We start from the raw sequence: 22,610 nt of genomic DNA, 5'->3' as shown, positions 1-22,610 counted from the left end.
TGAATGAGGAAATGCACCAGCTAGCGATGATTTAAAGCATGTCCAAGCAAGGCTGAGCACCCAGTTGAAGCTGGAACTCCTGTGTAGGTGATGCAGCCAGGACAGGTGGATGATACTCTCTGGCAGCATGGTAGCAGAGATGAATAAAAGCAGTCATTTGGTTGATGCAAGAGTTGGCTGAGACATGATTGTCCAGGGGTCCAGGTTGGGTAGGGCATGAAACCAAAAAGAACCGGGTAAAGAGAATAGGGACTGGAGGTCTCGATGAGATGGAAAAGCAGGCTTAGTGATAATAAAGCAATGGAACATGTAGATGGAAGAGGTATTGTGGTCAGAGAACAGAATTTCTAAGTTGAAGCTTTCAGGGGTGGTGGTGATAATGTGTTCATATAGATTTGTCAGTTTTTGCTGTGTAACAAACAACCTCAAAAGGACAGATGTGTATTTTTCTCTATCCTGGGTCTGTGAGTTGGCTGGGGTTTAACTGGTTTCAGCTGGGTTGGCCTGGGTTGAACTCTAGGGTTCAGGGCTCAGACCAAAGGGGAAACTTGGCGTGTGGTCTTCTCAGAGTGGGTCACAGAAGCACAAGAGGCCAAGCCAAACACACAGCCAAATTTAAGGCCTCTGCTCACATCACGTTCACTCATATTCCAAGGAAGTCACATGGCTAATCCCCAAATCAGTCAAGTGTGAGAGTATATTCCGTCCCAAGGGGAAGAGTACAAATATTTCCTAAACAATACTCTAAACACTCTGTGTGAGTAAGTGGGTTTGTTTATCGGACTAGGCAGAGAAGGGGAAGAATATTTGCATGTGCGAGGTCAAAGACAGAAGGACTGCATTTGCCCCAAGAAATCCTGTAGGTGTGTCTTTCCAAATGGTACCTATTGGTTGAGTCCTGGGTTTAGCCTCAGTGTAAGAGCTGACTGTGTATGGAGTCTGATTGGTTGGATTGGTCATGGTGGCCATGTGTAGGATCAAAGCCTTCTCAAGGACAGCAGAACTGGCTCAGGGCAACTGGTCATCACAACTAGGCAGGCAAAGCAGAGCACACATGCCCCCATTCATTAAAAAAATGCTTAATGAATAAATCTACCCATAACCATTCAAAAAATATTTCTTGAATGGATGCTCCCAGGTGCAATGATGAGCAAGACAGATGTAGTCACTGCCATCTTAGAGCTTGAAAATTAGAGAGGAGAGACCAAAAAACAAAACAAAACAAAAACCAAAACAAAATAAGAGTGTGGTCAATGCTATGAAACAAAGTGATGGTCATACTCCTGTCTCATTCTTTGTTGGTTCAGTTATGCTTGTTCAATTCCGTGATGTTTGTTCTGAAAGCCTCATTCCATACTGTGTATGTTACCTGATTACTGTCCTCATTCCACCCAGTTATGGATATTATCTGATCACAGCCACATACACAAAGGAAGCATTTCTTATGGATCACCGGGCTGGTCACCAGGGAATACAATGAACCCTCCGTGAGTTTACAGTACATTCGTGGAAACAGGGCTTGACCCTAAGAAGACATTGATATGTTGTTATTAGGTTCTTATCACCTACAGCTCATACTGGCACTAAATAAATGTGAAGGGAATTCATAAGAGGAAGTAATTCATTTCAGTATTTGTTGAATGCCTGCTCAGTGCTGGGCACCATGCTGCCTGCCTCTGTTAAGGGGCAGCTGAACACTTGGGTGGTCTGTGCACAGCTGGGGCACAGTGCGGGAGCCAGGTGGCAGTGCAAGCATTTACCCAGTAGATGGCGCCCAAGCGATCCTTTCAGGCCCTTTAATCCTGGAGGAGGAAGGCTTCCTGCTGAGCCCCGTTGTAGCGCCCTGGCATTTTTTTCCTGAGTGCCATATAGAACCTTAGAAGGAAAGAGGAGTGCAAATGCCAGAAGGTATCAGCCTCTTTTATATTTGAGTTATAGAGCATTCAGTACTGAGCAGTCGTGGTAGCACCTTTATTTGCTCCCTGTCCTTGACAATGCTTGTCACAGTTGGTATTAACCTAACTTCTTAGAGTCTTAAAATCCATTAGGTGATTGATTGATTCATAACCACTGACAAGTTCCATTAACCAAGAGAATTGGAGAAGGGCTGGAGGTCACTGAGCCCAGGAGACAACTTTCTTCACATCTTCCTGGCCAGGAAATATTGGTTTAGTAATCTCAGAATATTCAGGCTAAGAAGCTGATTCCTTCTTTCTCCAACTTTCTATTTTGAGAAGTTTTAAATACACAGAAAGTTGAAAGAATACTTCATTCATCCTTTACCTGGATTTACCCATTATTATTATTTTCCCACATTTGGCCTGCTCTCTCTTCTTCTGCACTATGGATTCATGAATTTTCTTTTTTTTCCACATTTAATAGTGCTACCATCATTTTTTAATGCTCAAATTGTCCCAGAATTGGCCACCGAAGACCCTTTAAGCCCACTTCATCACATCATTCACTGAGCACTTCCTTGCTTCTTGGCCACCGTAACCCCCCACCCTCTCCCAAAATGTTTCAAGTTCACCTTGATTGTTTACATACAGGTCCCGGAACCAGCTATTTCTCCACGAATCCTGGTTCCTTTTGTGGGGAATGGTATTTAGGAACTGTGATCTGGTGCTGGCCATGAGAGACACTGATCTCTAAAGTCAAAATCAAGGCTTCCTTTCAAAGCTTCTTAAACAGGAAAGTTGAGTTCTTAAGTGGAACCACTCTGCTGACTTCCAGAGTGAAGTTTATTTAACTTGGCCTTCAGACCAAGTTCCTAAGCCACCAGATGAGATGAGCGTGAGAGGGCCCGAGAGCCACCCGGATGCCATGCTTCTAGGTAGCACTGAAGTGATGCCAACCCTTCGGGCCCCAAAGGATCTAGGGGAGGTAAGAAGGTTAGGAAAGCAACGTAGATGAGAGAGGATTTATGGGGAGAGATTATAGGCCCTTAAAACTTTTTTCTTATCTTAGTTATATTATAGATAGAAGCAGAGGAGCAGAGGAACTGGCCATCAGCTGTGACCAAAACTGTTTGTGGGGCTGGAATATCAGGCTGGTCCTTGAGCCATAACCAGGAATGATCAAGAGCAAATGAGAGAGAGAGGGGGAGAGAGGGAGACAGGAAGGGAAGAGAGAAGGAGGGAGAGGGAGAGAGGGAGGGAGGAAAGGAGGGAAGAAAAGAAGGAAGGAGGGAGAGCAGGAGGGAGAGGGGGAGGGAGAGAAAAGGCTCACAAATCTGTGTGTGACTGAGTTACTGATTTAAGGAGCCATCTTCCTGGGAGAGCATAGAGTCACCTGGGTGGAGTTACTGAAAACTGGCTCATCTTCCTCTGGGCTTTTGTGTCCTGACACTTCCAGGAAAGGAACAATGCCCAATTAGGAACAAATTGGGGGTGGTATTATGTGGTAGTTAACAGCTGGGCTTGGAACCATTAGGACCTGGATTTTAATCTCTCCCGTGACTTTGGGCAAAGTTACGCAATCTTTGTAAATCTCAGTTTCCTCATTTACAAAATGGGAAAAATAATAGTGCCCCCTCAGAGGATTTTTGTGAGGGTTAACTGAAGTGCTGTCTATAAAATTCCTTAACATGGAGTCTGGTATATAGTAAGTGCTCAATAAATGGTAGTTGCTATTGGTATTATTACTAAACCAGAGCCTTGAAGGGAACTCTTTTTCTTTTTCTTTGTTGGGAAGGAAATCAATGTAAGGCCAGAGAGGAAGAATAATAAAATGGAACTTCCCAAGGTACAAGAGAATATACACTGGCCATGAGGAGGTTATCTTCTCAGGACCACTGGTATGGGGGGATGGGCTTCAAAAATGGTTTGATTGGGCAAGGAGATGTTCGATTTAATCCGGCATAGTCATTCATTCAGTTAACAATTAATTAAGCATCTACTCGATGCACACAAAGGTGTGAGCAAGACAGACAAGGTCCCTGCTCTCACAGAACTGTGTCGTGGAGGAGACAAACATTTAAACCACCATTATAAAGTATCAGATTGGTTGGGAATATAGGCCAAATCACAGGATGAGCCATGAAGTCATTCCTGGACATCTAATGAAGACCTGAGCCCCTGACAAAAGCCATCACTTAGCACTTATTTTGAACCAGGTATTGTTCTAAGTACCTTCACGTACAAACTCATTAATCCGCATCACAGCCTTTTATAGGTGAGGGCATTGAGGCACAGAGGGGCTGAGTAACTTTCCCACTTGCTGTCATGCAGCTGGTAAGTGGCAAAGCCAAGGTGCCAGTTCAGAGGCTGGGCCCCAGGGCCCAGTCTCTCATCCTCTATACTAAACCGCCTCTTGATGTGAGAGGCCCGTGAGGTCCTCACTCCGAGTGCCTGTCTGAGGGCCTAGCAGGTCAGGGTAGGATGAACCAAATCACATGGAAGGTGTGAGCTTCCTTGCGGCTCCCGGTCCTTCCCATGTCCTCATCCAGGCTTTTGTTCTGCCATCACTGTCGGAGCTCCTGGGCCTACAGGCTTTAGGGCTTCAGCCCATGATGTAAAGAGGCTCCTAGGAGCCCTGGAGCGGTGGGTCAGAACCTGAGCTGTCACCTGTGATTCCTGTACCAAATTTGTGTCTCAGATCCAGACAAGACTCGAGACGCGACAGCATTAGGTGCCATTTACGGAGGGTTTCTGTGTACCAGGCACTTGCTAATGCTCTACACACAATATCTATCTCATTTAATCCTCAAACAAATAAGAACTTATCAACAACAACAACATGGTAGCAGGTCCTCCTATTATGCTTATTTCCACGTGAGGGAACCTTGGCTTGGAAAATCTAGAGAACTTGTCTCGGCTCCCACAGCTTGGAAAATCTGAACTGAGATTACGACCCGGTCGTGCTTCCAGGCTGCCCCTTAACCATTGTGAGTCCTGTCTCCTGAGTGCTGTTTGAAGGAGGAAGGAAAGTGCAAATGGCTTTTTAGGTCAGAATGCTTTCTTTAGTCCTTCCCCCGCCCCCATCCAAGAGAAAAGATTAAAGAAAAAAAAAAAAAAAAGCACTGCTTCTCAGAAGTATGTTGTGTCTCTCTCCTGCCTCTCCCTCCTTGCTTCCCCAGCTGGAGATAACAAGACTTGTCTGAATGCTGGGGGTGTTCATTTTTGCTGGGAACCTTCCGCTCTCTTTCTAGTTTAGCAGTTCATGAAGGTTTCCTTTCAGCTCTGTAGAGGCAGAGTCTATCCAGCTCTCTCTCTTGTCTGGGTTTGTAGCCAAGGGGAAAGATGGGGGAGGGGGCGGCCTTGGAGATGAGTCCAGGATTCGAGATCCCAGGGGACAGTCTGGCTTGGCTGGCAAAATTCCCTGCACACACACACGCGCGCGCACACACACACGCACGCACACATACACACACCCTCTTCCCCTGCAGCAAGACATGGTCAGGGAATCTGAGCACTTCGTCTGGGCCATTGCCTCTCTGGTCTTTCAGACTCAGGACCACCTGCTTGGTTGGCCAGCCGTACTTCCTTGGCGGGGACGCTCACCTGTGTTTGGTGTTCTGCTCTTGACAGAGGGTGCAGTGAGTCTGCCCCGCGCCCGGACCCTCTGACTCAGACGCCCACGTGGAGGTGGGAGTCGCTTGGTGTGAGGAGGGAGCAGAGCGCCTTCTCCTTTTCCCGGTGCCCAGTACCCTCCGCCCAGAGCACATCTCTGAGAAGTGGCCTCTTTGTCTCTGGCTGGTTGGAACTTGTCCCCGCTCCTGGGACCGACTCTGCCCTCCCCTCTGGAGTGAGAAGGAAAACATCATGAGGGACCGAGGCGTCACATGTGGCCGGGAATCCTGGCTGCTTCTGAAGGACGGCCCCTGGGCCCCAGGAACAAGTGGTCTTGCATCTCAGGTGGCCGGGGGCCAGCCCCCCGGGGTGAGTGGGGCTCCCGGCCCGCTGGAGGCCGCACGAGACCCTGGGGCTGGCCAAAGACCGTGTGGTCTTGCCAAGAAGACCTGCCTGGGGAGGGGCACCAGCTCCCCGTGGACCTGCGGGGTGGGAGGGCAGTGACACTGCTGTCTGATTCCAGGGAGGAAACCAGAAGCAGGCTGGCGGCATCTGCTGCTGATTCCGACTTGGGGTCCCTGCAGGAGGTTTGCTGCGGAGCTGGGATTTAACACCTTGTGGCTGGGAGGCTGCCAGTCCCAGAGGGGCGGAGACTGTGCAGGAAGGTTTCTTTTTTTGTCTCTCACACCCAATGTATCACTTCCGTAGCCGGGCAGCAGATGGGCGGATGGGGGCCATGAGGAGTGTGAGGTATGCAGGCAGAAGGCACGTGCTCTTCCAGAAGTTGGGGGCTGGGGCAGAGATTCAATGTATTTGGGGGACGGGTGGTGGTGGAAAAATCCTGCTGCTTCAAAACCGAGTGGGAGAAGGCTGGGTCAGGAAACCCTACGACAGTTTAATGCACTAGCAGAGACCCAGCCTTGGTACTAGACAGATCCAAGTTCAAATCCCCACTCTGCCACCAAGTAGCAACAGCTAGCATTTGCTGAGTTTTCTGCTCACTGCTTCCCATGTGCGTAATCCGATTCAAGTCTCACAAAACGTATGAAGTAAGTGCTAGTTACTCCCATTTGGCTCCGGTCTAGTGAGGTTCTGCGAGATGAAGAAACTTGCCCAAGGCCACGCAGCCCCGTGACGCTAAGGCTGAGACTCAAACCAATGACAGCGGGACTCGGGAGTCCCGTCGTAACCACTGCTCGGCAGTTAGAACAGTCGTCTGCAGTCTTCCGACTTCCTGGCCATCCAGCTGTGGGGAAGTCACCTAACTTCTCCCATCCTTAGTGTTCCTGTCTGGGGACTGGGGAAATGAATATCGTTCTCCCAGGTTTCTTGTGAAGATTAAACAAGAGAATTTGTGTAAGTCTCTTAGCCAGTCCCTGGCCTGTCACAATATCATCATTCATTCATTCAACAGCTCTTTTTTGAGCACCTGTTATATGCCAGTTTCCATTCTAGGTGTACAAGCTAGAGAAGTCCCAGCTCTACCAAAGGGAGTAAGCAGATAAGCTAGATAATTTCCGATAGTGATGTGTGTTATGAAGAAAACAAAATCGAGTAAAAGGCAGTGACTGTAGAGACGTGAAGGTCCATTTTAGCTGGGTGGTCCAGGAAGTTCTCTTTGAAGAAGCAGCAGTTGAGCTTAATTCCCAAAGGAAGGAGATGTGGAAGAAGATGAACCTTGTAGGTTAAGGGAGCAGTGGATGCAAGGCTTGGAGCTGGGACAGAAAGGAGGCCGTGTGGCTGGAGCTGCATGAAGACCAGATGGGTGGTGGTAGAGACCGGGCAGAGGGCAGGGCTGGGCAGTCCGTGAGGCAGGGCCCTGGATGCTGTGGGAAGGGGAGGCACAGTGGCCAGCCTCTGGAGGGTCGAGTCGAGAGAGTAATGTGATCTAATTTATTTATTTAAAGGTGGCTTTGGCTGCTACGTGGAGAATGGAAAGTTGGGAGACAAGGATGGATGTGAGGAGGCTGGAATTGCAGAGAGAGAGAATGGAGGCCTGGCCCAGACAGGAGCCCCACATGGAAAGTGGTGGAAGATGTTTCCCATGTGGTGCTGGGCAGCAGCAATAAACACCCTAATGATGAGATGACTCATGCTGCCTAGCACTCAGTTTTGCAAAAGTCACAAGCTTCAGACCTCACAGCTTGTCAAAAGCAGAGTTGGGGCTGTATTCCTAACACTGTAGAAATATTACTAACATCATCCTGCCATGAGACACCATCCACTGATGTTCATATTTTTCTTTTGAGCAATGAGAATTTATTTGGGGGGGTTATTGAAGATAACCGCGTGTCCAGAATTTATGAGGTTAAACTGGGTTCTGTGTAGAACAGGGTTAAATACACTTTTTCTGTAAAGGGGCAGATGGTAAATATTTTCATTTCTGTGGATTCTCCTGTCTCTTTTTGCAGCTACTCAACTCTGCCATTATAGCTGGAAACTGACCTTAGACAATGCATTAAAAATGGGTGTGGCTCTGTTCCAATAAAACTTTATTTCAAAAACAGGCAGGAAGCCGGATTTGGCCCATGGATCATAGTTTGCCAACTCTGGTAGAAAATATAGTTTATTTACATGACCCAGACAACATTTTTTTCTATAACACCAATTCAAGACATTTCCCCCAAACTCTTTTGTAAAACTAAGGTGCATCTTACACATCTCTGCTTAACACTAGAAGATATGATATAATTTAATGAAGACTCTGTTCCGTGGTTTTCAAATCTTGGGGATTCCTCGGAGGTAACTCAGGAGACCAAGGTGATAGTGAGAGTGGAGGGCTTGGGGCCCCAGCTTCTGCTTCAACCAGGAGCCCCTCTTGGATCCATTTTTAAAAATTAAATCGGTGGTCTTCATAAGAGTTTGTCTGAAAAAAAAAGGGGCTTGGGAGGTAGAAAAAAATTGAAAACCACTAATCCAGTCCAAATGGTTGGAGTTCATGCCCCCCTGCAGGTGTTTATCACATAGTTGCTCACAGAACAAATTAATACATACATTTTCTAAATGGATGGAGGGGGGTCAGGAAGGAGTTGCTTTGGGGTTATATTTGTGGGGTAGCGAATGTGCAGGGAACACAGACCAAAGGGTCTTATGCAGATTTAGACTCTGGACAAAGGCCACAGTGTCCCATGTAGAGCTGCGGGGAGGGCCTGCTTTCTGAGCCTGGTAAGGTGGCAGCAGCAGGCTGGCATGCGGCCGTCTTAGAGAGGCAGGGGAGAGAGTGGCTTGGACTTTACGTCCAGACACAGGTTTAAATCTCTGCTTTGTCACTTAGTAGCTAGACAAGTTATTTATTTAATCTCTGGTTATCTGTTTTTCCATCTGGAAAACTGGAATGGTACTACTTCTCTTCTTAAGCTGTTGGCTGGATCAGATGAATTAACAATTCACTGCCGATTGCCTAGCACGTTGCCAGGTGCCTGAGAAGTAGAAATATCCTTCTCCATTCTGTTCTCAAGGGTGTGGGATGAGCTCAGAGGCTTTGCGACCTTTTACCATCTCTTTCCTGTTGACTCCAATTTCCATTCCCCAATCTTCTCTTCTTAGGATGTGGCCAGGTTCTACGAGTCCCGAAGGGTCAGATTTTGTTGGAGAGCTACCCCCTGAATGCTCACTGCGAATGGACCATTCACACCAAACCTGGGTTTATCATCCAGCTAAGGTAAGGGGCTGGGGTCAGAATTGTTGTTGTAAAATTACGAAACACAGTAACAGGACCAAAGTTGTAAAATTATGAAACACAGTAACAGGACCAAAGGTCCTGGATCCTAGTGACCAAGGGCTAATCATCAGAACTTCATTTTTAAAAGCAGAAAATGTATATTAGAATCTTTACCTCTCAGTGATTTTGTGGGCTAAGGCCTGGGTAAAGCTATAGTCAATTAGATGTTTGTCACTCACTGCCCGACGACAGTGAGGCTCAGGTGACGGTGACCCAAGGATAATACCAACACAGCAGGACACCGAGAGCAATCTATCCCCCAACCCCCAGATCCTGACCAAGCCTTCCTATTCACTCAGTACTGGACTAGACTCTATGGGAGGGAAGGGAAGAAATAAGGACAGGTCTAGCCTTTAAGGGATTTGCCCTCTAGGCTGGGGTTCATGCTCATCACAGCTCCTTTCATTGCTGTTCTCAGAAGACAGCCACCGCCCCTGCAGCCAATAAACTGATTATTTCACATGCGTGGAAGATAAGCTGATTCTTCTTATAGAGCTTTGGGGTCCTCACAAATGTGACTCATTTATGCCACAGTCCAAAGTATAGACCCAGGTTTATTGTAAGTATAGATAAATAACACGAGTGCATCCTGTTTTGTGAGACCTCCTCACTGCTGCATCCAGGTGCCTGAAACAGGACCCGGTACACACCACAGGTGCTTGGTGGATTCTTTTTTAACATCTTTATTGGGGTATAATTGCTTTACAATGGTGTGTTAGTTTCTGCTTTATAACAAAGTGAATCAGTTATACATATGTTCCCATATCTCTTCCCTCTTGCGTCTCCCTCCCTCCCACCCTCCCTATCCCACCCCTCCAGGCAGTCACAAAGCACCAAGCTGATCTCCCTGTGCTATGCAGCTGCTTCCCACTAGCTATCTACCTTATGTTTGGTAGTGTATATATGTCCATGCCTCTCTCTCGCTTTGTCACAGCTTACCCTTCCCCCTCCCCATATCCTCAAGTCCGTTCTCTAGTAGGTCTGTGTCTTTATTCCTGTCTTACCCCTAGGTTCTTCATGACATTTTTTTTTCTTAAATTCCATATATATGTGTTAGCATACGGTATTTGTCTTTCTCTTTCTGACTTACTTCACTCTGTATGACAGACTCTAGGTCTATCCGCCTCATTACAAATAGCTCAATTTCGTTTCTTTTTATGGCTGAGTAATATTCCATTGTATATATGTGCCACATCTTCTTTATCCATTCATCCGATGATGGGCACTTAGGTTGTTTCCATCTCCGGACTATTGTAAATAGAGCTGCAATGAACATTTTGGTACATGACTCTTTTTGAATTATGGTTTTCTCAGGGTATATGCCCAGTAGTGGGATTGCTGGGTCATATGGTAGTTCTATTTGTAGTTTTTTAAGGAACCTCCATACTGTTCTCCATAGTGGCTGTACCAATTCACATTCCCAGCTTGGTGGATTCTTGTTGCATAAATAAAGTTGAAAGAAGTGCTCCCTGCTTCCAGTGTATCTTCTCTCCCCTGGCAAGCACCTCTGCTCTTCCTCTCTAGGGAAGCAGAGTGGCCCACTCTCCCCTGGGACATCTAGAGACATTGTCCACCTAGCTCTTCCCTTTTCTAACCAGTGGGGAGGTTGGTGGTGATGGAAATCTCTAATCTTCTAGGGCACAGGCTTTCAGTAGGTGTTTTCTGGGTGGATCAATGCACCTGGAGGTTACCACATGCCAGCTGGCTCCTCCATGGTGTTCTGTCCTTCAGGAGGGGCAACACGATACCCGCTTGGGAAAGAGCCAGCAAATCAGGTCCCCTTCTCAATCCTTCTCATCAAAGCTGTGCTTAGTGGCTGGTCTTCTTGCTCCCCCAGGTCCTGGGGTTAGGAGTAAGCTTCTTTAAGTGGACTTTCCCAGAGGAAGGTTAACTCAAGGAGGAAGTGAGGGGCCACACAGTTCTGCTGAATGGGCTCCAGGCTGGGTCTGGCAGGATGATAATGGCAGGTGTTAAATGCCACATGTTAATTTTTCAGCAGCTCAGGGACCAGGACCAGTGGTCCCCTCAGGGGCCTCTGAAGAGCTTCTCAGGAGATACAGGGTACAAAATAAATCCCCTCCCCCTAACCCCGCCAAACAAAAGTCCAAAATGGTGGAAGGATTGAGAAGCGCATCACCTGCCTGGGAAAGGGCCCTAGGAAGGATTGGAAATATGTAGATTTCTTTCCTTCCAGTCAAACCTGGACCTGCTGGCCAGGGATAATAATAAGGACATAAATACTCTGAAGCCTAGTGTTCAGCCCCAAAGCTGGCAGTCCTCCCTGATGCCCCCCTTTTCCATCACCTCCCACAGCCAGGTCATCACAAAATCTACTTCCTTACTTGTAAAATAATCTCAAGTCCATCCACTGTCTCTATTGCCAACAATTCCTTTGTTTTCTGGTTTCCTTGCTTATTGTCTGTCCCCCAGATCCGAACTCCATGAGGGCGGGCACTGTATCTACTTGGAGCACTGCTGTACTTTCAGCACCTAGAACAGCGTCTGACACAGTGCAGAGCTGCCACAAATGTGTTGAATAAGTGAACAAATGAATGAATGTAAATACAGGTTGCAATGTCTCATGTTTCAGTTTCAGAAAAAGCTGTGATCTCTGTTGGGTGGTGGCCTTGTCCCCCCTCCTACCCTTTTTAGACTAAGATACCAAAGCCCAGAGAAGGAAGTGATTGCTCAAGGCTCACAGTGAGTTGGTAGTGGCATCTGGATGAGAAGTCAGATCCTTACATGCTACAGCATGTTTCACAAAGTATGATTAACAGGACGTACACTCCCTAGCAAAAGATTTTGTGATAAACATCTTTGAAAAATAAACACTAAGTATACTCAGTGATTGGGTTTCTTTTTCAGTAAGACCTTTAAGAGCATTTAGAGTATCCTGATTGCTCTCTAACTCTGGCTCTTGAAGTTTTTACCCAAGGTGGTAGAAATAGCCCAGGTCCCAACTTTGCAGGTTGTAGTTCTGAGCTCTTCTGTCTGTGCCTAACTTCTCCAAACTGTGAGGGGCAAGAGACAGACGTACATTTTGTGAACTTGATACTTAGGCATTCCCTTGGGAATCTTCTAAAAAATGTCTTTTCCTCTCTTGCCCTGGGATGTGACTGCCTCTTTTCTTATCTCTTGGAAATGGGAGCTTAAGGTTACCTTCTGCTTTTTTGATCTGCTGCACCCCAGTATTTCCAAACCTAAGACCCCTTTAAGGTATCACAGATATATCAGATCTCTTTCAATTCTGAAATTTTGATATGGTGCTACTTTTTCTACTCTTTGGGGCAAGAATTGTTACCAAGAGAATAATTATCTTCTGATCCTTCCGTCAGACAGAAGAGCGTGCAGAGTTTTTTCCTTTACTTGGTCTTGCAAGACAACATACTCTTTTCCACTCTCCAGTTGTAAAATTACGATAGAGTATCCATTGTCATCTATTCAGCAATATTTGTTTAGTCTCTATGTGCCATGCACTGCGTTAGGCACTAAGCAAACAGTGGTGGAATAAGACAGGTGTCACACTCTACCCTCGAGGAATTTGCAGTCAAGGGGAGGAGACAGGCATGCGCACACACTCACAAAGTCAAGGAGATAAATATGAGAAATTAAAATGTAGCTACGCATTATGAAGAAAACAATGGATCTCCTTTAGAAAGAGTTGTCAGGGAAGCCTCTTTGAGGAGAGAATATTTAAGCTGAGACCCGAGGATAGGAAAGAACCAGCCACGCAGCCTGGGAGGAGAAGTGCTCCTGGAAGAAGAGCCAGTGTGTGCAGAGATTCTCCGAATGGACTCCCCTCACCTGGGCGTGTGCGTACACACACCTGCACACAGAATACCTACCTACACACATTAAAAGAAACGTATCTGACCTCAAGTCCTCCAGGACCATTGTCCTATCACATCAGGCCAATGACACCACTCTTCAAGAGACCTGTTTCTCATCTGGCCTTGAACTTGCCCAGGGGTGTAAGGACTATCTGGGGCCCACCTGTTTCCTGCTGTCACCCTCTCCACCCACAGGATTGTCATGTTGAGCCTGGAGTTTGACTACATGTGCCAGTATGACTATGTCGAGGTCCGTGACGGGGACAGCAGCGACAGTCAGATCATCAGGCGTTTCTGTGGCAACGAGCGGCCGGCTCCCATCCGAAGCTCGGGTTCCTCGCTCCACGTCCTCTTCCACTCAGATGGCTCCAAGAACTTTGACGGCTTCCATGCCGTCTTTGAGGAGATCACAGGTAAAGGCCAGGGAGACGAATGGCGCATTTTATGGCTGTGCTCCAGACAAACGTTCCTTTCTGTGCACCCCCCTTCTCCCTGCCCAGCCTTGTTAAAACCCAGCGTGCTGGGTTCTCAGAAGCAACCTGCACATTAAGAAGGTAGAGAGAGGAGCTTCCCTGGTGGCGCAGCGGTTGAGAGTCCGCCTGCCGATGCAGGGGACACGGGTTCGTGCCCCGGTCCGGGAAGATCCCACATGCCGCGGAGCGGCTGGGCCCGTGAGCTGTGGCCGCTGAGCCTGCGCGTCCGGAGCCTGTGCTCTGCAATGGGAGAGGCCACAACAGTGAGAGCCCCGCGTACCGCAAAAAAAAAAAAAAAAAAAGAAGGTAGAGAGCAATGGCAAGGGATATTTCAGAAACGCTCACTAGGACCAGAGCTAAGCATTATTAACTCCCCTGTTTAGATGCTGCAGCACAGAGAGACCAGGTAATTTGTCTGTTGTTGCACAGCTCTGGGGATGGAACCAGGGATCTGTACAGTTTGGCTCTAGAGCTTCTGTTAGGGGCTGTCATGGTTAAGAGCATTAGCTTTGGTCCCTAGCAGATTAAGCCGTGTGGCTTGGACAAGTTCTACTTCTCTGGGCCTCATGTTCCTAATCAGGGAATAAGGACATAACCCTAGATCCTGCTCCGTTAAGGAGGTGCTGGAAGACAGAACAGATGAAGAGCTTAGCACTGTGTCTGGTACAGAGGAAGCCCTCAGTAGCCGCCTTGCCCCAGGCATGCCCTGAGCCTCCCTTTGTCATCTTTCAAATAGGTGTTCAAAGTCTTAAACAACATAGGAAATGCCACATACTTTATGAGTAACTCTGAGTCTGACTTCACCTCCTGTCCTGTTCATTTAGGAAGTAGGATTTGGCCAGAATGAACAAAGTGCTCAGTCCTCAGAGATTGGATTGCATCAGGTTTTACAAAATAAACTCGAGAAGGAAGTTCTATTATTTTAATACTGAATTTTAAAAATTGCAATTGACCATTATAGCTTCCTTATGGAAGGTGTGATACAGAAGTCTCAGGAAGGGAGGCGGGCAGTCGTGGCATCCGCCCTGTCCTTTCAGCAAGACCAGCAGACAGCCCACCCTCCCCAGCCTCCTCGCGCGGAGAATGGTCCCACAGGAGCTCTAGGCAGTTGCTCCTGTGTGACTGCCTCCTTCCGGGATGTCAGTCTCCTCTGCAGCTGCTCAGAGCCTGGGAGTTCTAGAAGCTTTGCTGCTGTGGTGCGGTCGGCCTGTGGCTGAATCCTTGCCCCTCGGTGACGCCCTACCAGCTGAGGCTGAGATACATCTGGGGGTGTTTATGGCAGTCAGCAGTTGGGGGCAGCAGTGGCTCGCCAGCTTGTGCCCCTGTGACTGAGGGGAGAGTTAGGGGGGTCTCTTCTTCAACCTCCCCTGGAGAACTCTGGAAACTCTGGTCTCCATTGTCAAACAGTCAGAGCTCTTCCCGTTCCTCAAACACCCGAAGCGTCCCGCCTGTGCTCAAGTTACTCCCTCTGACTAAACCCACCTCCCAACTCCTGCCCATCAAGTCCCACCCTTCGAGGCCCTATCGGATTTCTCCTCCCCTGTTAAGCCTTTTCCCTTGTTCTGATGGGCTGTGGCTTTGCCTTTTTCTGAATGTCTTCTAGCACTTTCTCTCTTTTCTGACACTAACTGAATCATGCTTCAGTTTATAGTCACTGCCTACTCTTCTTCCAAAGGCTCTGATCTGGTGAGTGGGAGCTCCTGTTCAACTTTGTATCCCTCCAGTGCCTTACACAGAGCAAACACTCGATTTGGGTTTGTTGAACTTGACCGAGTGATATATTTCTACACCAGGGTAAATGAATGTGGAATTGGTGGGTAACAAGCAGACTAGTGTTTCCCAAAGTGTTCTCTGTAGAAAAATAGTCCCCAGGACACTCTAAAATGCAGTCTCTCAGGTCAGATAAGCCTGTGAAAGGTGGGACGTTATGTGCATTCTTAGAAATTCACAAGGCACCTCAGAATGTGGAGTGTTCGGAGAAGTTCTGCAGTAGAGAATCTGGTTAATTATCATTTAACACCAGTAGCATTTCCCCACCCTATCTGAGATCTTAACTCTCAGTATCTCAAGGGACTACTGTTTACAGAATGCGTGTCTGGAACTTCTTGAGTGCACTTTCACTAGTGTCATGAAGATCATCTTCCGGTTCCTTTCCCCCAGTATCCCGGATACTGAGCTTCCTTGGAAAAAACGATGATCTATTACCCAAGGCTGCTGTCTCCCACGGAGCGCCTACAGGAAGGGGTGAAGCCCGCCTCCGCTTTAATTGTGTGGTGCGCCTGTGTGTGTTGTCTCAGACTCTTAAGTGTCTGGAGCATACTTCTGGGACCTTGGAAAACATCAGATAACATCAGCAGCATTTGATTAATGAGCAGCTGTTTTAGGCAACCTCAAACAATGGTAACATGATATCGATAAAAGGAGTTAAAAAATTGCAGGAAGACTGACGAACAAGTGAAAGACCGGAGGCTTGAAGAAACTGACTCACTGCCCGGGGCCCTGAGAGAATTTGCCTTTTCTCTTACAGCCTGTTCCTCGGCGCCGTGTTTCCATGACGGCAGTTGCCTTCTTGACAACACCGGATCTTACAAGTGCGCCTGCCTGGCAGGCTACACCGGGCAGCGCTGTGAAAATCGTGAGTTTGCCTCCAGAGTGGGAGTTAAGGTGTCACGTGGGGCTGGCATGGAGAGGGTTTGGGGAGCTTGCCGGGGGCGTCGTTCCCTGCTGTCTACCGTGGTCCCTCCAAGATGGTGGATAATGTGGGCTTTGCCATTGAGTGGATCTCACTCAATGGGCTGGGCTACCTTTGAGTCAGGATCTCTGGAACCACCCAGTTTTGTCCTCAACTGCTGCAGATACCTCTCAAAAAGATAACGCCTTCAGTGGCCTTGAATAACATTCCGAGCTCAAACACAGTGAGAAAGTGTCAACGGTAGAAAGCCACCATCATACGCCCACCTGGGGCCCAGAGTCTGAACTCCCTGTCCATCCCAGGATCCAAATTTTGGAGTCATGCCAGCTATGGAATTCCACACATCGTTCTCTAGGACGGCTCCCCTTCTGCTGTCACCACTCAAGTCCCACCTCCTGCCTGAGCTGTATCCTGGCTGTCCCACTGAGTCACCCACACTCTCAGACACAAGTCAGAAGCAGAACCATAGTAGTATTACCGAACCAAACGTGGGTCTGCTCGCCCACGTGCAGTGAAGCCAATCTACTGACACCGGGTTGTGGTGAAGGAAAGTGCGGCATTTATCGTGGGCACCCTACAAGGAGTCCAGGACAGCTAGGGCTAGGAAAAGCCAGAAGTCCCCGAAGGGTTTCAGCAAAGCATTTTTAAAGGCCAGGTGAGGGAGGGCGGGTCACAGGGTATGTGATCAGCTCGTGTACAATTCTCTGATCAGTTGATGGTGAGGTAACAGAGTGGCGTCAGAGGGATAAACATTATCAGTCCTTAGGTGCCAGTAGGTCTGGGAGCTACATGCCCATGATCATCAAGTAGTTAATTTCTTCCACTTGGTGGTGGTTTTAGCATCTGTAAAACAACCCAGGAAATGTGCACCAGATACTATTATCTAGGTACTTCAGAGAGGAGCTACAGCGGAGGATATGGGGGGGGAGTCTGTCCCGGGAAGGGTCCATAGGGTCCTGTTCAGTTACAGTAGCCCTCATTAACCCTGGTTCAACCAAACAGCAGAAATAAGAAGAAACAAACACAAAGGAATAACTCACTCAGAAGCAGGTAGAAGTTTCTAATTCATGTTCTTGAAAGGCAGATCATGACTCTTCTCCGATATTAGACTCAGACTTTTGCCAGAGCAGAGAAACTAGAACATGTATCTGATGGGGCAAATCCATTGCCCTGGGGAAGGGTACAAATGCTGACCGCTGACCACGGCAGCATCAGGTGACATCCAGCCCAGTGGTGCAGTACCCAGGACTGTGCCATTGGCAGAGAGGAACTTAAAATACACACTCTGACTAGGAATCACCTATCAAGGGTCTCTGGTAACCGAGACCCTGTGTGTGTCCTAACAGAAGTTTGAGACTTAAAACAGGTACCACAAACTGCAGCTGTCAACATGGAATGAGACGTTTGGAAGAACAAGAAGAATCAAAATGTGGGGAAAGCCAAGGAGGGCAGCTAATGACCTAGGCAGGGTTCCCCTGAAGCAAATCCTGACATGCGGATGTGTGTGGACATGCCCCCAGGCGAAGCTGGTAAGGGAGTGGGGAAGCTGGGCCAGGAGGGAAGGAAGCCAAGCAGAGTCATGATTTCAGGCAAAATCCCAGCCTTACTGTTAACAGGCAATGGACTCTGGAATGTGAAGTACATCTCAGACTGTGTCCTGGCTTTAATGCAAGGCAGCTGGGCTTTCATAGCCCAACTGCAATCGGTGATTGGCTAAGGGCTGCCTTGGGCGAGCAGGACATGCTTAAGTTTCTACGCTGTGTGCCAGAGTGGTTCCAATAACCCTTGAGCAGTGGAAGAGTTGGTAGGTGCAGGCCATTGGAAGTAAAACAGTGTAGACTGGGCGGGGGAGAGAAGGTAAAGGGCATCCAAGGACAGAGCACCAGCAGCGTTTGCTACCATCGCTTCTAACTAGCGTGCACAGGTAACTTTGGGGTCATCCTATATATAAGGGGCCTGGTCTGACAGCATTCTATAAAGTTCATGCATTTTTTCAATTAATTTCATGAACTTGCCTTGCAAACAACGTAGACAGAAGCCAGTTTCGGTAGCGTGTCCTTGAGTGTACATTTCATTCTACTCAAAGCACTCCTTGCTTTGGTGCGGCACAGCTGACCTGAGTGTGATTATGCCGGCTTCGTAGAAAATGATGTTCTGCTTTGTGGTTCCTGCCTCGTTTAAGTTCACTGGGTTGTGTGCAAGGTAGAGAAGAGAAATGCTGCTTTCCCTTTGTTTCAAGAATTTGTATATGGAGTGATTCTGGAGTCTTGACAATGGCAAATCCTGAGCTCTACCCTTTAGATGCAGAGGGGGAACAAAAAAGGAAGGCTTAAATTCTTGGTAAACTAACTGTACGATATTAGAGCTTTGATAAATAAAGGTAAAATTGGAGTGAAGTTAAAACATCACCAAATTAGTCAAAATGCCTTTAAGAAGCTGGATCAAATCATGGAGGGGGGGTGGAGGGGGGGAAGGAAATTGGTCCAAAAGTTTTGAGTAAAATATTTATGAGTAGCTTTTGAGCCAAAAAACCCCGACTTCTCATCATTGTTATTCTATCCAGCAAAATACCAAAACAATTAACCACGACGAAAAACACGTAAAATATGTCATTATGAACTGATTCCTAGCTTGGTTCAAAAACTGTCTCAAATCACTTTTGGTCTCAAATCACTTTCCGTCTCAAAACATCAGTACAGATGGTCAAGAGAATTCTTCCTAGCTACTTTACAAAATGTTGTTCAAAAACCGTGATTTCCGTAGTACCCTATAGCTGTGACTGGGTGAAGATATTGGTGGTGGATATCTGATATGCCATTTGCTAGCATCAATGTAGGGGACCAAATGTTTGATTATTTTCTGTAAGATTTAGGTCTGTTTTTCCTTTTAGGAAATTCAGCATGAATTCCAACTAACTCAGTGAGGGAATGATCACAGTTGGCTGTGGCAGTTTACCTTGTAATTTCTGAACAAATGTTAACCATTTTTCCTAAGCAGTCTATCATCTAGAAAATGAAAAGAAAAAAAAAACTTTACTTTATTGTTTTTCTCATGAGTATATCAAAAAACCGAACAAACCTCCCTGGAGGAAATTCTTTCAAAATTAATAAGAAACTGAAGCATTCTGGGATTCTCCAAATTCTAAATTGTCCAGATTGGACTTGGCATATGTTTTTAAAAAATGGCTTTAAGAGCACCAAAGCCGGGCTTCCCTGGTGGTGCAGTGGTTGAAAGTCCGTCTGCCGATGCAGGGGACATGGGTTCGTGCCCCAGTCCGGGAATATCCCACATGCCGCGGAGCAGCTGGGCCCGTGAGCCATGGCCGCTGAGCCTGCGCGTCCGGAGCCTGTGCTCCGCAACGGGAGAGACCACAACAGTGAGAGGCCCGCGTACCGCAAAAAAAAAAAAAAAAAAAAGCCAAAGCCAGTATTAATAAGAATTGCATCTTTTGTTTATGTAGTACCAAATCTGATGAGGGGGAACCACTTCATAGTTGCTGCTTTAATGCATTGCTCTCCTAAAGGTTTTGTGGAAAGGTAGATGATCCTTTAAGCAAATGAAGGATTTGAAGTACAGGGTGCAAGACCCTGATCTCGGTCAAATTGAAAACCAGAGGCCAGAATTCCTCATTTCCCACGTTGTTCACAATCTCTCTGACACCATTCTCACCACCCGGCTTGATGAGACTCCAGATGATGGATCGATGAGCTGTGGTTACCATCCTGTCTCATTATCAAGTCCTCCCAGAGGGCTTCCCTTCCCAGGTAAAGCCCACCTGTCTCTCTTTTCTAGAGTCCCGATTGACCGTCTCTTGATATGAGCTATTCTCTTTATCTTCTTTGTGTCTGTGTATGTCGGTGAGTGGGAGTGGAATAGAAATAGATTTTCTACTAAACTACAGAAGAAATATGTACTTGTAAAAACAATCAAACAGTACAGAGGTATATAAAATAAAAAGAGAACATTGTTTTCCCTGACCAATCCCGGTTCCAAGGGGAACCACTGTTAACAACTAGGTGAGTATCCTTCCAAACTTCTTCTATGACATGCAAACCTAGGTTGTCTATATGTTTTCAGCTGGGGGAGATTTTGTCCCCTGCTCCCACCCCCAGTGGACTTTTGGCAAACTGGAAACTTTATTGGTTGTCATAATAGCAAGGGGGGAGAGTGCTACTGACATTTGGTGGGTAGAGGCCAGGGATGCTGCCATCCTACAATACACAGGACAGCCTCCACCACAAAGAGTTATCTGGCCCAAAGGTCAGTAGTGCCAAGGTTGAGAAACCCTGTTTTGAACAAAAGTGGATTAAAGTATACATACAATTTTTCAACTTTCTGTTTTCCGTGCTCATGTCATAGATATTTTTTCCAGGTCATTCCTTGTTGGTCTCCCTCATGGGGGAAAGAAATGACTGCTCAGAACTCCGTTGTATGGGTGTCTATACAATCATACAATCACTCCACCCCTTAATATGGACTTGATATCACGTTTAATATTTTTACTATTATGAAGAAAGCTGCAATGAATAGCCTAACATGTTTCTTTGCTCACATGTAGAGCTATTTTTGTAAGACAAATTCCTAGATGTTGAACTGTTAGTCCGAAGCGTACACGTATTTAAACTTTGGAGAGCTGTTGTCAACATGGCCACCAAAAGGTTTTACCAGATTTTACAAGATGAACCATTTTAAATGCCAGTCCTCAAACTAAGAATCAGAACTTGCAGGTCAGAAGCCAGGATCTATTCTTGTCAAGCTGGAAACGGATTTCTTTTAGAAGGAATTCTGTGGGTCTGAGGGGAGAGGTCTCGTTCAGGTTTTGTGTTGTCGTAGAAGAAGAAGAAGACACTGTCAACACAGCTTTGCCCTGTTCGGTTAGGGAGCGGGTGCAAGAGCCCCGAGGACAAACTTCAAGGACGGCTACCGCAGCCTTCTCAAATTGTTTTACAAGGAGCAGCAACCTTCCCCTGCTCCCAGGTGAACTCCTCTGAGAACAAAAGGAGGGGAGTGGCCCCTCCTGGGCTTTGGGGCCAAGCTAACCTCCTGCCAGCACCCTCCGTGACCCCAACCTCCCTGGGCCACCGTGTAAGAAACTGGGGCCCCTTTCTTTCCCTCTGAAATTTCCTGTTTCTTTGTATGGAACACGAGGACAAAATAAGTTCTTGAGTAAACGGTCGGAATCTTGTTTTGAAAAAGTGGAGAGCGAGGGATTCATTGCCCCGCTCCAGTTTCCATGTTGCCTTTGTTCCTCTGGCCCAGTTGACGGTGCCGGGGTCTCCCCTCTGCATCCTAATGAAGGTGATGAAACGGGCTAAATCTTGGGGCACAATGCTCATGCTGCAGGCTCTGACGCGCCTTTGAACAACACGGATCGGCTTCCACCAATTAAAGAAAAATGGTGTCTCTGGATTCATCGGGGTTTTGGAGCCTCAGAAGGTTTCCCACTAGCCTGTCCCAAGGACTGGGAAGAAAAGAGCCCAGGATGAGAGGCACACTTTATACTTCAGCTTCAAAGGGCCAACCCGCGTTTCTCCGCAGAATAAGTGATTGGGAACTTTGGGGTTTTCAAGGAGACGTTAACACGGATGCAGCGAGGATGTACTGAGACCCCTAGTGGGTCACGATTGCCTCTCGCATCACAGATAAATAATGTGCCTCAGGTTACCTGGAATTCATGCAAATTCTTGTAAGATCTCTTAGGGGAGGTATGGTAAAAATGGAATTATTTCACTGGCTTTTTTTACAGTTCTAAAGGCCTGTTTCATCCCTAACATGTGGAAGACAGGTGCACCTTTGTTCACAGTGAGATGATGCAATCCTGGGTGAAGAGCTTGGACTCTGGTCAGAAAGACTTTGGTTTGGTTCTAAGCCTGCAATTAACCAGCCCAGTAGATCTCGAGCAGATCATTCATCTCCTATGAGCCTCAGTTTCGCCACTTATAAATTCCAGGAAAATATTATCTAATTCTTCTTAGGGGTGATGGCAGGGATGGAATGAGATGATCCAGGTAAGGCACTTATATATTGATATTGATGTTATTATATTGAATAATAGAAGCAGTTATTCTTATTACTACTTTTGGCCCCATGTGGCCATTTCAAGGTTTGGCAGAAAGCAGGGATTCTCTAGACAAGGGGTTAGGGTAACAGCACTAGTTTCTACAAACTAGATGATCATGACAAACCTTTCTTAGGGTTTAAGAAAATTCTCACAAGACTTTCTAAGTTTTCTCTGTGAACTCTTCCTCCTGAATCATTGCCAGACGCTAAGTATTGCTACCATTACACCAGTATCCAGGCAAGAAAGATCGGGTTTTAAAGGACAAGTAGATACTGCCAGTGCCACTGTCATAAAGGAACCCTGGATCCCAGGAGAAGACATGC

General features: G+C 47.0%; 1 protein-coding gene across 1 annotated transcript in view; it reads left to right on the top strand.

Moving 5' to 3' along the window:
* Nucleotides 1–22,610, top strand: part of PAMR1 (peptidase domain containing associated with muscle regeneration 1) — a 70,601-nt gene that overhangs the window by 29,018 nt on the left and 18,973 nt on the right. Inside the window, exons 4-6 of the mRNA XM_082660689.1 lie at nt 9,057–9,171; nt 13,257–13,474; nt 16,062–16,169. Of these exons, the coding sequence (XP_082516815.1) occupies nt 9,057–9,171; nt 13,257–13,474; nt 16,062–16,169 (441 nt within the window). The remainder of the gene's footprint in view (nt 1–9,056; nt 9,172–13,256; nt 13,475–16,061; nt 16,170–22,610) is intronic.

Source organism: Grampus griseus (genome assembly GCF_964374135.1).
Source record: "Grampus griseus genome assembly, chromosome: 8".
NCBI lineage: Eukaryota > Metazoa > Chordata > Mammalia > Artiodactyla > Delphinidae > Grampus > Grampus griseus.
The sequence above is the reverse complement of the archived record's forward strand: the minus strand, read 5'-3'. Positions and strand labels throughout refer to the sequence as shown.